General features: G+C 46.8%; 1 protein-coding gene across 1 annotated transcript; it reads left to right on the top strand.

Moving 5' to 3' along the window:
• The first annotated feature begins 14,147 nt into the window (after positions 1-14,147).
• Positions 14,148-14,921, top strand: LOC127316585 (uncharacterized). The gene is made up of 2 exons (XM_051347027.2): positions 14,148-14,319; positions 14,506-14,921. The coding sequence occupies exons 1-2, from the start codon at positions 14,269-14,271 to the stop codon at positions 14,743-14,745; spliced, it is 291 nt and encodes a 96-aa protein (XP_051202987.1). The 5' UTR covers positions 14,148-14,268; the 3' UTR covers positions 14,746-14,921.
• The last annotated feature ends 3,061 nt before the right edge of the window (positions 14,922-17,982 follow it).

Below are 17,982 nucleotides of genomic sequence, written 5' to 3'. Positions count from 1 at the left end.
TGCCTGAGAGAGCCTTCGTGCTCGAGATAGTTGTATCTTCATTTAGGGTGCTTCACCTAGTTTGCATTAGTCTCACCTTTATATTCCGCAAAGCCTAATATTGCAAAGAAAGAATTAAAATCTGTAGAAACCTATTCACCCCCCTCTAGGTTTACCATCTCTATACTTTCAATTGGTATCAGAGCCTGGGCTCTTATTAAGGGCTTCACCGCCTTAAGAGTGAGATGGAAAAACTATTCGAGGGTCTAGATGAAAACTCTAACCTTTCGGTTAAAGAGATGAAATCTAGATTCTTGGCATATGATGCCGAGAAGAAGAAAAAGGAGGATGAGCTACAAAGCCAAATGGTAGAGATGTCTACCATGCTTAAGAACTTGACTAGTGGGCCTCCTAGTACGGCTTTGGCCTCACTAGGGAGCTATCGCGAAGTCAACCATGACTATCCCAAAAACACTTCACCCATGCATCATATAAACCATAGTGGGAATGTTCCCCATTTTGATGGAACTCACTTTCCTTTTTGGAAATCTTCTATGGAATCTCATATTCGCAGCTGCAGCGTGGAGTTGTGGGAGATCATTGTTCATGGATACCGGGAGCCACAAGATCCCATTCGGTTGACCTCCACCGAATTCTACAACCGTCAACTCAACGCCTCCGCACGTGACAAGATTAGGAGTGGCATCAACCGCAAGCTCCTTGATCAAGTCAATGACATAGAGTCCGCTAAAGAGTTGTGGGATCGAATCGTAGTACTCCAAGAGGGAACCGATTTGATCCAATCCGCTCTTTATGAGACCGCAAAGCAAGAGGCTCATCAATTCATGATTCGAGAAGGAGAGTCCGTGGCCGATGCTTATGCAAGACTCGGTGCTCTTAGAGTAAGGGTCAAGGGACTCGGTGTTGAGAAGTACAATGACGGCTTCGAGATGAATGAAGCATTCATAAAGTCCAAGGTCATTGCTATGATTGCCGTCAAACAAGAAGACACCAACCTTGCACTCAACTTGCAAATCATGACCAAGAGTGCCGACCTCAACTCCGATGATCTAGTCTCCTATGTGGCCGCCAATGAAAACATGGCCAAAGCGGGAAAGAGGCTCATGGCAATGAACCGTGTTGATGAAGCCTCACACAACCATGAAGCGCCACACAACCTTGCTCTCAAAGCTAGGGCCGATCATGAAAGCAAGGAAGACTATGAAATTGAAGAAGAGGAAGAGATGACTTCAACTAGTGACATGGCTACCGACTTTGCTTTCTTTGCCAAGAAGTACAAGGCTAAGTTCCCTATGCTCCTCAATGACAAGAAGAAGAAGAGAACTTGCTACAACTGTGATGAAGATAGCCACTTTGCAAATGAGTGCCCTTATGAGAAAAGGGTGGACAAGCCAAGATTCATCAAAGGGGTCAAGCCAAGATTGAAGCCAAACCCAATCAATGATCGATACAAGAAGAACAAGGGAAGAGCTTTTGTTGGGGCCGAGTACTTGTCCGATGATGAAGAGGAAGATGAGGAGAAGGAGGCCGGGGTGGCCGGTTTGGCTTTCTCTAAGCCCGGGTCACTCTTCACATATGACTACTCCAAGGACTACTCCACGGAGAATGATGTTGGATCCTCCTTCATGGCAAGGATAACTCAAGATGATGACTCCGATGACTCTACCTCATCTACAATCCATTGGATCTTGTCTTATGGCAAGGGAAACCAAGGTAATGGAACCTCCACCTTCCCTATCTAGTGTTCTTGATGATGAGAACGAAAATCAAGATGAATTAATTGTGCTTAAGGAACTCTATGATGTTAGATGCACCCTTCGTGGTGAAGCTCTTGTCAAGTTTGATTTCTTGATGGACTCACTCAAAGAAAAGGATGAGTCCATTGAGGAATTAGAATATCATTTGAATGAGAAGGAACGGAGATTCAATCTCCTAAGACAAGAGCTAAAAACCGAAAGGTGCATATCTCAAGGCCTTAAGCAACAAATTGAAACTTATGAACTTGATAAAGTTAAGGACCTAGAAACTATTGATAGGGCTCAATTATTGACCCAAGAGCTCAATGCCTCAAAGGAGGAGCTTGAAGTTGCTCATGCTTCTCTCACTAGGGATCTTGACCACCTTGAAAGAGCTAACAAGCTTGTCAAGGATGAGCTCAAGAAACTTGGAGAGAACCATGATCTACTCCAAGAATCCTACAAAAATGCTCTTGGATCAATGAAGGATCCCATTGATGTTGAAAAGCTTGTTTGTTCCTCCACTTCCTTTACTAGTGAGCATGCTAAACTTGTTGAGGAACATGTTCGTTTACAAGAGGAACTTTCTTTGCATGTTGAGACCAATGCATATCTTGAATCCTTGGTGACCAAATATGGTCTTGACTATCATCCTAATGAATCTTCTTGTGAGCAAGCATCTATTCTTGAGGAAAATGTTAGGTTAACAAAGGAACTTGCAAAGTTCACCACCGCCAAGAACAAGATGGGATTGGATGACCTCTTGAGTAAGCAAAGGTCAAACAATCAAAAGTATGGACTTGGATATGTTCCCAAGTCCCACAAGAAGAACAACTACAAGAAGGATAAACCCGCTCAAGATAAGAACAAGAAGGTCACTAATAATGGCAAAGCCTCAAAGGGCAAAGCCACTAGTGGTGACCGCACGGGGCCAAACGATCACTATGCATTATTTGTTGATTATTATGGTGATGTCTATGCTAACTATGTTGGCCCTCCTAATGGCTATGCTTATAGAGAGTACTCAATTTGGGTACCAAAAGATATTGTTTCCATTGCAAAGGAACCCATTAATAGATGGGTTCCTAAATCCTCTACTTGATTTTGTAGGGGTATTCCTCCGGTGGTCCAAAATGGGTGTTTGATAGTGGATGCACCAATCATATGACCGGGGGAAGAGGTGTGCTTGATCAATTCATTGAAGATATCAACAAGAAGTCAAGCATCACCTTTGGTGACAACTCAAAGGGAAAGGTACTTGGGTATGACAAGGTAGCAATCTCTAAGGACTTGTGCCTTGAGACGGTTATGCTTGTTGAATCCCTAGGCTATAACCTACTTTCTATATATCATCTTGCCAATGCCGGTTACAATTCATATTTCACTAATTATTGTGTGAAAGTCTTTAGGAGTGACAATCTCAAATTGGTCCTTGTTGGATATGTGGAGAACAACCTTTACGTGGTTGACCTCTCGAAAGAGAGCCCCTCTCTCTCCACATGTCTAATGGCGGCCAAGCATGACGAAGGTTGGTTGTGGCATCGCCGCCTTGGTCATGTTAACATGAGAAATCTTAAACAACTCCTAAAGGGTGAGCACATTGTGGGACTAACCGGCATTTCTTTTGAGAAAGATCGTGTTTGTAGTGCATGTGTAGCCGGAAAGCAACTCAAGAAGAAGCATCCTATCAAGAGTATTGTTACCACATCTAGGCCTTTGGAGCTCCTTCATTTGGATCTCTTTGGGCCATCACATTATGATACTCTTGGTGGAAGCAAGTATGGACTTGTCATTGTTGATGATTACTCAAGATACTCTTGGGTCTTTCTTCTTAAGTCTAAGGATGAGACCCATAGAGAGTTCATCATCTTCGCCAAGAAAGCTCAACGTATGTATGAATCCGAGATCAAGGCGATTAGGACCGACAATGGCACCGAGTTCAAGAACTACACTATGCAAGAGTTTGTTGATGATGAGGGCATCAAGCATGAGTTTTCGGCGCCATACACCCCTCAACAAAATGGTGTTGTTGAAAGGAAGAACCGGACTATCATTGAGATGGCAAGAACCATGTTGAGTGAATTCAACTCACCCCACAACTTTTGGGGAGAAGCCATCTCTACGGCCGTCCACTACTCCAACCGGCTCTTCCTCCGTCCTCTCCACAACAAAACTCCATACGAGCTTCTTACCGGTAACAAGCCTAATGTCATGTATATTCGTGTCTTTGGATGCAAATGCCTTGTTAAGAACAACAAAGGAAAGCTCGGTAAATTTGAAACTAGAACCATAGAGGGTATATTTGTTGGATATGCGGAGAACTCTCACGCCTATAGATACTACAACCGGTCCACCGGGACTATTGAAGTATCTTGTGACGTGGTGTTCTTGGAGGATAATGGCTCCCAAGTGGAGCAATTTGATCCATGTGTTGCAGGTAATGATGATGATCCATCTAGTGCCATCAAGCACATGGGCATTGGACACATCCGGCCCATGGAAGTTCATAATGATGACCAAGATGATGGAGTAGATGTATCAAGCACGGCTCAAGTGGAGCCTAGCTCAACTCAAGCCGAACCATCAAGTGCAACTCAAGAACCATCCTCTACTCAAGATGAGTCACGTTCCGAAGAACAAGAAGAAGACCCTCATTCCACGGAGCAAGATCATGATGATGATGAAGAAACATCCTCAACTCATGATCAAGTTCAAGTGATCCCTCATGATCAAGTACTAGCAAGATATGAATTCATTGATCATGAAGGAACCGTTCGGAAGATCAAGGCCGCTACAAGGGCAAGTGATATGAAAGTGGATCAAGTCCTTGGTAGCATCTCAAGAGGAGTGGTAACTCGTAGACACCATGCATTACTTATCACTTATTGTCAACATCATGTTTTTGTGTCTAGTTTTGAACCACTTAAGGTACATGAAGCCTTGGTCGATCCGGATTGGGTAATTGCCATGCAAGAAGAATTGGAGTGTTTCACTCGTAATGAAGTATGGTCTCTAGTTGAGAGACCCAAGGATCATCGCATCAATGTCATTGGGACCAAATGGGTATTCAAGAACAAGCAAGATGAGAATGGCATTGTCATACGAAACAAAGCAAGGTTAGTGGCGCAAGGGTTTGCCCAAATAGAAGGTATGGATTTTGAGGATACCTTTGCGCCGGTAGCCCGTCTTGAAGCTATTCGTCTTTTGCTTGCATTTGCATCTTTCCACAATTTCAAATTATATCAAATGGATGTGAAAAGTGCATTTTTGAATGGTCCCCTAAAAGAAACCGCATATGTGGCTCAACCCCCGGGTTTCGAAGACCCATGCCGACCCAACCACGTGTATTTACTCCATAAGGCACTCTATGGTCTCAAGCAAGCTCCACGTGCTTGGTATGAGTTCCTTAGGGATTTCTTACTACATGATGGGTTTTGCATGGGTACGGTCGATTCCACCCTTTTCACCAAGCGGGTTAAAGGGGTGGCCTCTTTATATGTCAAATATATGTTGATGATATTATCTTTGGTGGAACTAACCCCAATCATAACAAAGCTTTTGAGCTATTGATGACTAGGAAATTTGAGATGTCCATGATGGGAGAGTTGAAGTTCTTTCTAGGCTTCCAAGTGAGGCAACTTGCAAAAGGCACCTTCATCTCTCAAGAAAAGTATGTGAGGGACATGCTCAAGAAATTCAACATGACCAATGCGAGTCCAATGAAGACACCCATGCCCGTCAAGGGGCAACTTGGTTCATGTGACGGTGAGAAGGATGTGGACATAAAGGTATACCGCTCCATGATAGGATCCTTGCTCTACCTTTGTGCCTCTAGGCCGGATATCATGCTAAGTGTAGGGATGTGTGCTCGTTTTCAATCCGCTCCCAAGGACAGCCATTTAGTGGCGGTCAAACGGATTCTAAGATACCTTGTTCTCACTCCTACTCTCGGGCTATGGTATCCCAAGGGGTCAACCTTTGAACTCATTGGCTATTCGAATTCCGATTGGGCAGGTGATAAGGTTGATCGGAAGTCTACCTCCGGGGCTTGCCAATTTATTGGCCGGTCATTGGTGAGTTGGTCATCCAAGAAACAAAACTCCACCGCCCTATCCACCGCCGAAGCGAATACATATCCACGGCATCTTGTTGCACTCAATTGTTATGGATGAAGCAAACCTTGAAAGACTATGGTGTGTCTCTTGCTACGGTGCCTCTTCTTTGTGACAATGAAAGTGCAATAAAGATCGCCAACAACCCGGTTCAACATTGTCGCACCAAACATATTGACATTCGCCATCACTTCCTACGTGATCATGTTGCCAATAAGGATATTGATCTCACTCATGTGGGAACAACCTACCAATTGGCGGATATTTTCACTAAACCTTTGGATGAAGCCCGCTTTGTTAACTTGAGAGGAGAACTTGGTATTCTTTATCCTAGAAACTTGGATTGATTAACTTCTTGCACTATATTCTTGCATTTATCTTGCTATCTAGCTTAGAGGCATAGCACATATGGGGATAGTCATCCTACCATGTCTTGGTACGATGCATACCTATGTGTGCAACATAAATAGACCCAATGTCATTATATGGACCCAAGCATGTCTCTTCGAGGTCTCATGACATTTGCGCTTTCACATAGGGGGAGTAATCCCCCGCCCCTCATTGAGCCTTCATTACAACTTGATTTGAGTATATAAGGCCAAATGATCTTATTGCAAACATCATTTCCAAATAACTTATGATTCTTGATATATATTTCGAATCATGCCCATTGTTGCTATTCACATCTTGTTTGGATTTTCTCTCCAATGGGTATGCCTAGAGAACTTTGTGTTTCCAACCCCATGTCTATGCTCATCTCATCATCATCTATCTATCTATATGTACATGTCATCATTTGAGCACTCACACACATTTACACAAAGCATAGGGGCAAAAACGAGGCAAAATTAGAAAAATCAGGGCTGGTCGGTCCCTGGCCCGGTTGGACCAGGTTCCTGATCGGATGGTCCGGTTGACCGGGCGCCAACCGGGCTCTGGGCCGGATCAGCCGGCGCATGGTCCGGTTGACCGGGCGCCCGACCGGCCGCGCGGCCTGATATAAATAGGGGACGGGATACCCCTTGGGGTCATCTTCCCCATTATTCCCCAACCTCCACACCTCCATGGCCGGCGCCCTACTCACCTCCACCAAGATCTAGCCCTTTCCCACCGCAAGAACCCCCCCAAACTCCACCAAAACATAGATCGGGATCTTTGGGACATCTTCACCGAAGGATTTGAGCCCTCTCAAGCTAGTTTGGGAATTTTTGGTGTTCTTGGTTTTCAAGCCTTACCTTGTGTTCTTCTTGTTCTCTTGATCAAGGAGGACAATGTCTTCGGGTAATGTACTCTCCCTTCCTCCCTAATTTCTAGTCCTCTTCACACATTGCTAGTTCTTGACAAGATTTGAGGAGATCTTAGGGTTAGGGTTAGGGTTTGCAAGTCCTCATGCCTTTAGAGTGTCTCACAACACACAGCACATACTCCACTCTATTGCTATAGTCTATGTTCAAGTTTTTGAGCTTTTGCATGACTTTGTGGTAGAAAATCTGGGCAAAATCATTACAACTCGACAGACCCGGTTTGTCGCCCGGTCAACCGGCCCCTCAACCGGCCGGCCCGGCGTGTCGTCCGGTCTGACCGGATTGGCAACCGGCTAGTCCGGTCTGTCGTCCGGTTGGACCGGGCTGTGCGCCGGATCGCCCAGTTTTTCGCACAATCTCATCATTACACTTGAATATATGCTATGTTTTTTGGTTCCTCTCTTATTGATGACATATACACTTACCCCACTGCTATCCTTGCTCTATTCTCTCATTCACAGGAAGTTGGAGTGGTGAACCTGAACCACGGGGCAATGTTGCCAAGAGAGGCCGGACTGTTGAGAATCCACCTCGCCGGTCTAGTGGTCGGGTACCTCCTGCAGCTCGTCCGGCTATTGACACTGACACTGGCAGCTCAGAGAGGAGAAGAACCAAGTCAGTGGCTGGTAAGAAGAAAGATAAGCATGCCGCCCAAGAAGATGATGAAGAAGTGCCAACTTTCAATCTTGCGGATGCACACCGCGGTGAGTGGCGGGAATTGAGGTTGGTGAATCCATATCGCCATGAGCGCCGTACTTACCAGGGTGGTGACAAGTTCTTCTGGACCAAGACACAAGCAACCCTATGGAATGGCTTCTATGATGATCATGACAGTATGAAGAATGGAACAGTTGTGATGCCCAAGGCCATCAATCCTCAGGAGCTTGCCTTGCATGAAACCACAAAGTACCGCTTTGTGGTTGAAACCTTGAAGGGTCTGGGCCTATATGACCTTGTGATACTCAAGCCTGATGAAGCACAAGAAGATTACACCTACTGTCCGATGCTGGTCCGTCAGTTTCACTGCACTGTCTACTTTCATGAAGATGAAGACCACACCATGACTTGGATGACTGGCAAGGAACAATACTCTTGCACCTACACACAGTTCTGTGAGGCCTTGGGTTGTGGTGGTGACCGTGTTCCAGGGTACAGGATCCACTCTCGGTCCAAGATGACTAAAGGTGATATCTCCTTTTGCTACCCCACTAACCCAACAGCTACGCCTCCCACCATCTCAGGGATGTACTATTCATACCTTGTCCTTGCCAAGCTATTCCGTGAGAACCTCATCAGCAAGTCTGGAGATACTAGTGAAGTCAGGAACTATCATCTGAACTTGATGTACTATTGCAACCCTGACAAGAGAAGGAAGATTGATGGGTGTGATCTTATTTACTGTGAGATCAAACGTGCAGTGATGGACCGCATGACTCCAAACTATGCTCAGTACATTCAGCGGCTCATCAACACCTTTGTTCCTGCTCCTCTCAACGTTTTTGGTGAAAAGGTCATCATGGAACCATTCAGATTCCCTACTCAGGATGGTCGCATAGAAGTCCCTTCCATGATGCCCACCGCTGAGCGCCGTTCCAAGGAACAGCATGATCCTGCAGCAGGACCCAGTTACACTCGGCGCCCTCAGCGTGGTGCCGCTCGCTTCTTCACTAGCATGTGGCAGATGTGCAAGAACACCAGTGATGTTGCACATCAGAGTCTTGCCATTAACCAGGAGACACGGAGGCGACAGAGTGAGTTCATGGCTGCACGGAATGCTCCTGTTCCTCCTTCTGGCCCTGAGATGGAGCCTGTGGTTGCACCAGCTTGGGAGATGCCTCACATCACCGATGAGATGATCCAGAACTTTGACTTCTCCATGTATGCTCATGGTGGCCCTCCTCCTCGGACTACTCGTGCTCCCTCCCCGCCTCTTGATGATGATGATGAGGATGGTCGTGATGCGGCTACTCCATCGGGCTCCTACTCCGTCGGGCATGAGTTCTATTGACGGGTGCGGTAGCTTCTCTCCTCTTTTCTTCGCCTTTTTGGTGTCCCGATGCCAAAGGGGGAGAAGAGAGTAGAGTCTAGGACCACGGGGTTCCTTGATTGTCACAAGCCATGGGAGTTGCTTTATTTGGATCTTATATGGCTTGTGCTTATTTGCTTTCGATTTCTCGAGAATCATTTGCTACTTTGAATAATTCGTGTATGGACGTGTATGGACGACTATGTGTGTGCTTATTCACTCTATTAGGATAATCATGTTTTATGCTTATATATCTTGATATACTTGTCCATACCATGCTTGTTTCCTAAAGATATTGGGGGAGCTTCTCATGTTACACATATGGTGCACTTTGCATTCAAACGCAAATTCTCCAAGTGCACACATTATGGGGGAGCTGTCGTAATATCTTATAAGGAATCAAGGTTGAGAGCTTATCATAATATCTATATGTGACTCTAGCTCGATTTGTCATCGTATACCAAAAAGGGGGAGATTGTAAGGGTATTTTACCCTTATCCATTATTTTGGTAACAATGACACCGTGCTAGAGTATTTGACCTAATACGTTTATAAGGATTATCTCAGGTATTAGGCAATGAGGCATAAATGGTGTATCAAAGGAACAAGAAGGCTAAAGGAGACCCCCCACTTCAACAACAATCGAAAAGGGGTTTACAGAAGAAATCCGGTTGGTCACCCGGTTGGACCGGGCCACAGACCGGACGGTCCGGCGCACGGTCCGGTCGACCGGGCGCCAACCGGGCGCCAACCGGGCATCAACCGGGCTGCAAGTCGACGCTGGAAGAATCCGGTTGCCGCCCGATCAGTCGGGCCACAGACCGGCGAGTCCGACGCACGGTCCGGTCGACCGGGCGCCAACCGGGCGCCAACCGGGCGTCAACCGGAGGAGCCCCTGGACGAATAAAACGAGGATTCGGCCCAGCATCCGGTCGCAATCGGCTGGTCCGGTCACTGGTCCGGTCGGACCGGATTCCAGACCGGACAGTCCGGTCACTGGTCCGATTGACCGGGTTTGACGAGAAGAAAGCTGAGGTGGCAAGTGACCAACGGCCATATTTCGAAGAACACTATAAATAGGCCTTCTCCTACCTCTGAACAGTTAGGCAACACACTACAAGCTGTTCTTGAGCTCTCTCTCTCTTACTCCATTATTAGAAACACCAAAAGCCTCCGATCTCCCTCCTCCTCCACCCAAACTCAAATCCCTCCGGGGAATCACTAGAGGAGGATCCGATCTACTGTTCTACCAAGCCAAATCTCATTCCCCCTTGTATTCATCAAGAAGCTTGCTTCCTAGGGTTCCTTGGAAACCCTAGGTGGGCAAGAGGAGTCCGGAAGCATCCGGGCTGTGGATTTGCTCCGGGCAAGATTGTGAAGGTTTGGAGGCTACCTCAAAGTCTACCACAAGTGAGTGAGCTATTCCTTCGTGGGATAGGCTCTGGAGAATAGGGTGAGCCTTCGTGGCGTGGGGAATCCTTCGTGGGACCTCCACCCCTCAAAACGTGACGTACCTTGTTGCAAAGCAAGGGAACACGGGAATACATCCTCGTCTCCGCGTGCTATCGGTTATCTCTAACCGAACTCCTTACTTGTGATTTAAACTGCCTGAGAGAGCCTTCGTGCTCGAGATAGTTGTATCTTCATATAGGGTGCTTCACCTAGTTTGCATTAGTCTCACCTTTATATTCCGCAAAGCCTAATATTGCAAAGAAAGAATTAAAATCTGTAGAAACCTATTCACACCCCCCCCCTCTAGGTTTACCATCTCTATACTTTCACTAAATTTATGGGAATCTATTTTAGGACACGTGTCCTTTTTCCGAAAGAAGACTTAAAAAGTTAAATTCTAGAAGGAACTTTACACATTTTGTGAAATATAACAAGACTCTAGGTTAAACATAGTTTGCTAGTTTAGCCATTGTTTTTTTTAAGGAAAATGTAATCGAATCTACCATCCGATTAAATAGAAGGGAGATGTTTATGTACAGAATGACTCTGTGAAAGCAAGGTTCGCTGTGCCTAGAGGACCCACACACAACACCCTAGAGCCAATGGTGTTGGAAATATTAGCAAATTTCCCCATGATTTAACCGAAGAAAGCAGTAGATAAAAGATGCTAAAAAGGTTGAGATTAAACTAGTCATGCAAATTACCATAGAGTACAAAATAAACAAGTCTAAACTGATCGGTAAGTGCAATATGTTATCTAACAACGAGCCTGGACATATTGCTAAGAGAATGCAAAACAGTATGGTCTCATAAGTAGAGGGCAAGACCACATACGGCCCAGAAGAGGAACAAGCGTTGGCGTCGGCGTTGACGGTGTCGCTGTTGATAGCCATGTCACCGAAGAGGTTGTTGATGTCGAGGAAGAAGTCGTCATTGGGGAAGTAGTCGCCAGCCTCCGTGTCGACGTCCAAGCCAGTAGTCGCGCTAGAGCGCTCCCCAAACACCTTATCCCATACATGATCAGAAGAGACGGGATCCAGAGGACTGTTATCCCGTCCAGCGGTGCACGCCGGCAGACAGGATGGAGAAGTCTTGAGCAGCGGCGCAAAGCTCTGAAACCGAGTGGTAGGCAAAGATGGTGTTGTGTCTTGGTTGTGTGTCTCTCTAGAGAGGAACGACCTCTCTTTTATAGGCATGGACAGAGGGAGACGGGCAGGCTGTGGTGGGAGATGAAACGAAGGGACGGAATACGAACTGAACATGCAACAATATTTATTGTCCATTAAGAAAAACGTTTTAGATTTATGCGCGCAACCATTTAAATTCCATTCATGCGTGAAAAAAAAGGAAGAGAAGCTCTCGGCACGAGGCAATCTCGCAAACTGCGGCGCGCGTGCCACGTCGCGTCGAGTGGGCGGCGGAGGAGGAGGAGTGTGTGTGTGGGAGTCCTCTTCTTATGCTTATACAATAAGTGGAGCAGCCCCATTATAAGGAGGTTCAACTCTCTCAAAACTAGCAAGGTGGAAATAAACTTTCGTCCCACCCCTTATCATGCATGAAAGGGCCAATTGGGCCTTTGGTATTTTAAGGAATTGTGGACTAACTTAAATGGGTTCCCGTTGCGCAATCTGTTCCCTCACTAATGCCACCACCGCGTAAGGCTGCAATGCTGACATTCTTGAAGACGCACATGTTCCTTTCCTTCCAAACTTCCCTAACAGAGTAGATGACCGCTCCGCTTGCCTCCCTACGCTTCTCCTTGGGTAAGTTGGTGATCGTCACGTTCCACCAGTCGCTGAGGGTGATGCCTCAGACGGCAGGCGGCACTCCCAGCTGCCCATTTGAGGCGAAGATCATCTCCCACTCCACCGTGGAAAAATGGCAATCAAGCGTGAGGTGCTGCACCGTCTCTGCAAAGCTTGCAAATCATATTTTGAGGTCATCCACGGATTGCCAAGTTATCAGCCGTGAGGATTTTGCCGTAAAGTGTCATCCAAGCGGAGAACCATTTCTGCTCTGCATGTCCCTCCCAGAATTAGGTCGTACGGAAGGGGGGCGACAGAGCCCAGGAACAGTTTAGCCATTGTTACTTGTACTTGTGCTATTTCCCACTAGCAACATTTTGTATGATCTGCAGATAATTTTGGCACAGGAGAAAAATATCCAGCAGCTCACCAAGCTTGCACGATCCGCAGACAACGTTTTGTATGATCGGCAGCTCTGCTTTCTAAAGTACTTGTAACTGAACGGGTCAGTTCTTTTGCATGAATTCCTGGCGCTGTTGTGACCGTCAATGGTCAAAAGTTCAGTTTCCAGGTTAACTTGTTTGTGAGGCTACTGACATGCAACTTGGAGTATTAGGTATCCATATTACAGTTTATATATCTGCTGGAACCTATTAACAGATATGGAGTATGGGGAATGGTGTTTTGGCACATGGGAGCATATGCTCCCTTTATTTTGAAATGCATGTTATATACATTTTGAAATTTCAAAAAATTGAAACGAAAAAATCAAACGTACATCTTCATGTGCTACACGCTCACAAAGTCGTTTCATAAAAATCCGACTTGTTGTGTGACGTGTGTAAAAAAGACAAAATTCAATGCTGAAAATAAGGCTTTTCAGAAAATAAATTTTCTCCTTTTTACACAGACCACAAAACATATTGGTTCCTCGTGAAACTTTACAAACGTACGTATATTGTGGAGATGTACATATGAAATTTTTTGTCAAAATTTTTTGACATTTCGAAATATAATTTTTTGATAGAGGGAGCATATGCACCTGGGAGCCGAATTGAATTTCCGTTAGTATAGCTGTTGAATAACATTTCGTACGATTAATATTTGAAGCACAATGGAGTATCTTGCAGGAATTTTTGTTGACATGTCACTGAAATTTAGCCTGCACGGAAGTCTAAACTGATTTCCCTGAGTTTGTAGTATCTGACAGTGCGAATTTACTTGCCGCAAATTCATTGAGTGCCTGCATTTTGAGCTCCTGTTATATTCCCTTCTTCCTCATGTTTAGTTCAGGTGGACTGCAGTTGAGGTCCGGCAGTACCATGCCTGGAGTTTGTTTGCTGTCGGGCAATGGAGAGGTGGTTGAGGACGTCGTGATGGTATCAGGAGGTGGGGGGCTGCGCCGCGAAGCGTCGTGGGCAGAGGCCGCTGATGGGCAGGGGCGGACGGAGACGGTGGTCGACGACGTCGGTCTTCCCGGGCTCCTGGGAACAAGAGCTAAGGAAGCATCAGCACGGTGGGAAAACTAGAGAGGGAGAGAACTTCCACGTTGTGAAGTTGGACCCTTGGCAAAGTCGCCAAGTCTTGTTTCGCCAGCGCTGGCTTTTCGCGTTGGTCTAGAACTAGAATCAGAATTCCGCGTGTGAAAAATACCCCAAAATCCCGGAATTCGTGAGCGTTTCCGCCTTCGTATCCGATTAGAAAACTCTCCCCCCTCTTTCCCACCGTCACAACCAAAACGCGCCGCCAACCCCCTTCCAACTCCTCTATATAAAAGGTCGGTGGGCTTCGCCGAAAAAGCAATCCCTTGATAGTTGGCAGCCAGGCTAGTTCTCGCATACCAGATTCCCAGATCGACCACCCGTAGAAAGAGGACGAAGAGAAGCAAGACCAATGGCGGCGGCTGCCTCTAGCGCGTGGAAGACCAGGTGGCTCCGGCCCGAGGTAACGCTTCCAAACCAAACCTTCTCTTTCATAGGTCGTTTCTGATCGAGTGCTAGATCTAGTTGTACTAGTCATCTGAGATAACCTGGCTGTTATCTGGATCGTAATCTTGCTGTTATCTCGATCGTAATCGCACTGTGTATTTTCGGTTTCGGTTTCTGATGATCTCCTCCGGTTGGTACGCAGGCCTACCCGATCTTCGCGGCGACCGGCGTCGCCGTAGGGATCTGCGCCATGCAGCTCGTGCGCAACATCACCACCAACCCAGAAGTCCGGGTCACCAAGGAGAACAGGGCGGCCGGGATCCTGGACAACCACGACGAGGGCCGCCGCTACTCCCGCCACCCGTTCAGGAGGTTCATCGACGGCAAGTCTTCGGAGATCATGCCATCCATCAACAACTTCTTCACCGACCCATCAAAGTAGACGAGATCTTCTCTCGAAGAATTGGATTCTTTCTTTCGCAGCAAGTTTTCTTCTTAAAGCCAAAACAGAATTGCCATTATTTTCCCCGGATTCAAGTATATTATAATTATTAGCCATGATTAGTTGCCTGGCTGTGTACTGCTAATCTTTTTTATCATATAAAAATATTGATCTGATCATCTGAATTAATCCGCCTCGGGAGTTTATGAGTCAGCTCTATAAATCGACTTAATCATGGATTATTGCTTTCGCCTGGACTCCGAGATAAATTATTTTGGTGTCTGGTTCGCAATTCCTTTGGCTGCCTTGCATAGTCTGTAATCGACTAGTAGTTGAACCCGAAAAAACCGGAATCGGATTTACACCGGTTTGGTAAGCAGCGCCTGGACCGTCCACATATCACATATGTGAACATGTGAAATGCCCTGGACCCGATGGGGCGCCTCCCTTCCTTGCGGTGGGGAGGCTCGCTGACTCCATTCTGGGTTGGCGCTGCTCCAGCCGTTGGGGAACGTGTGGACGGCGGTCGCGACGTGGCTGGTGCTTCCTGCGTGGTGCTGCCTTGCCGCCATCAGCCAAGTTCTTTGGATGCCTAGGGTTTGGTGCTTGGCCGCCTAGAGTTCGTTTTGGGCCAGCATGGCTCCTGCTATGGTCGCGGCGAAGTGGGTGGTTGCGTCGGGGTTGCCTGGGCGATGCCCTGACCGCCGGTGTGTGGGTGGTGTCTGCGGGCATATCTGGGCCTGCGGGCATAGATCTGGGCCAGGCAGGCTTGGTCGCCCCACTTCCCCTGTCGGTCGTGGGTGGGTGGCCGGAGTCCATTTCCGCCACCATGCCCGATCCGCTGGCGGCCGTGCTTGCTCTGAGTTGTTTGCTCGGTTGCTGGTGACCTGCTCGCTCGGCGCCGTCGGAGCCATGTTGGCTTTCCGACAGTTTTGGCATCGTTCTGGTTGATGCCCTTACTGACTTTCTAAGATGGGGTCTGTTATAAAAGCGACACAAATAACGAAGAACGAAACAAGAACACACGTAGGGGACACAAGATTTAACGTGGAAAACCTCTTCCAACACAGAAGGGGAAAAACCACGGGCCCCAGCCAGCAAAACATCACTATATCGGGAGGTGTTTACAAACGTCGTGGGTTATCTTATAATCTGATAAACCCTAGCCGACGGCTTACAAGATGTACATATAGGTGGTGTCAGCGATCTGTACCGTACCGCGGGGGGCTGCCCCGCACCCCCTTCGCAGGCGTCCATGCAGGGCACGACGTATGGGCTAACTTCTGACTCCGCTACGCTTCGGCCCAAGCCTCCGGCGACGGGCCTCGCTCCGCTCGTCAGAAGTGCCTCCCTTTAGTATATGAATTTTGATCACAATACAATAAACTCCGCCTTGAGACAAATTCCATCTTGTAGCATGAATTTCAACAATCTCCTGAACAACACAGAAAAACACTTGCTGGCGCCAACAGCCACTTGGGCTAAACAGTTATACCAACCAAGCTCGAGCAAAGCTCAAACTTGGAAACAGGAACTGGCTTTGTCATCATATCAGCAGGATTATCATGAGTACTTATCTTGCATACCTTTAGTTTACCTTGAGCAACAATGTCGCGTACATAATGGTACTTGATATCAATGTGCTTTGTCCTCTCATGGAACATTTGAACTTTAGTAAGGTATATTGCACTTTGACTGTCAGAAAACAAGTTAACGCAAGAATCATCTCCACAAAGCTCAGCATACAAACCTTTCAACCAAAGAGACTCTTTGCAAGCTTCATTAATTGCTATATATTCTGCTTCAGTTGTAGATTGAGCAACAACAGATTGTAACGTTGCCTTCCAACTCACAGCATATTGATACGTCTCCAACGTATCGATAATTTCTTATGTTCCATGCCACATTATTGATGTTATCTACATGTTTTATGCACACTTTATGTCATATTCGTGCATTTTCTGGAACTAACCTATTAACAAGATGCCGAAGTGCCAGTTGCTGTTTTCTGCTGTTTTTGGTTTCAGAAATCCTACTAAGGAAATATTCTCGGAATTGGACGAAATCAACGCCCAGGGGCCTATTTTTCCACGAAGCTTCCAGAAGTCCGAAGACGAAACGAAGTGGGGCCACAGGGTGCCCAAACCCTAGGGCGGCGCGGCCCACCCCCTGGCCGCGCCGGCCTATGGTGTGGGGCCCCTGTGCCCCCTCCTGACTTGCCCTTCCGCCTACTTAAAGCCTCCGTGACGAAACCCCCAGTACCGAGAGCCACGATACGGAAAACCTTCCAGAGACGCCGCCAACGCCGATCCCATCTCGGGGGATCCAGGAGGTCGTCTCCGGCATCCTGCCGGAGAGGGGAATCATCTCCCGGAGGACTCTACGCCGCCATGGTCGCCTCCGGTGTGATGTGTGAGTAGTCTACCCCTGGACTATGGGTCCATAGCAGTAGCTAGATGGTTGTCTTCTCCCCATTGTGCTATCATTGTCGGATCTTGTGAGCTGCCTAACATGATCAAGATCATCTATCTGTAATTCTATATGTTGCGTTTGTTGGGATCCGATGAATAGAGAATACTTGTTATGTTGATTATCAAAGCTATGTCTATGTGTTGTTTATGATCTTGCATGCTCTCCGTTATTAGTAGATGCTCTGGCCAAGTTGATGCTAGTAACTCCAAGAGGGAGTATTTATGCTCGATAGTGGGTTCATGTCTCCGTGAATCTGGAGGGGTGACAAGAACCTCTAAGGTTATGGATGTGCTGTTGCCACTAGGGATAAAACATTGGTGCTATGTTCAAGGATGTAGTCACTAGTTACATTACGCGCAATACTTAATGCAATTGTCTGTTGCTTTGCAACTTAATACTGGAGGGGGTTCGGATGATAACCTGAAGGTGGACTTTTTAGGCATAGATGCAGTTGGATGGCGGTCTATGTACTTTGTCGTAATGCCCAATTAAATCTCACTATACTCATCATGATATGTATGTGCATGGTCATGCTCTCTTTATTTGTCAATTGCCCAACTGTAATTTGTTCACCCAACATGCTGTTTATCTTATGGGAGAGACACCTCTAGTGAACTGTGGAACCCGGTCCAATTCTCTTTACTGAAATACAATCTACTGCAATACTTGTTCTACTGTTTTCTGCAAACAATCATCTTCCACACAATACGGTTAATCCTTTGTTACAGCAAGCCGGTGAGATTGACAACCTCACTGTTTCGTTGG

This window comes from Lolium perenne, chromosome 7, assembly GCF_019359855.2.
Source record: "Lolium perenne isolate Kyuss_39 chromosome 7, Kyuss_2.0, whole genome shotgun sequence".
In the NCBI taxonomy this organism is placed as follows: domain Eukaryota; kingdom Viridiplantae; phylum Streptophyta; class Magnoliopsida; order Poales; family Poaceae; genus Lolium; species Lolium perenne.
The sequence above is the reverse complement of the archived record's forward strand: the minus strand, read 5'-3'. Positions and strand labels throughout refer to the sequence as shown.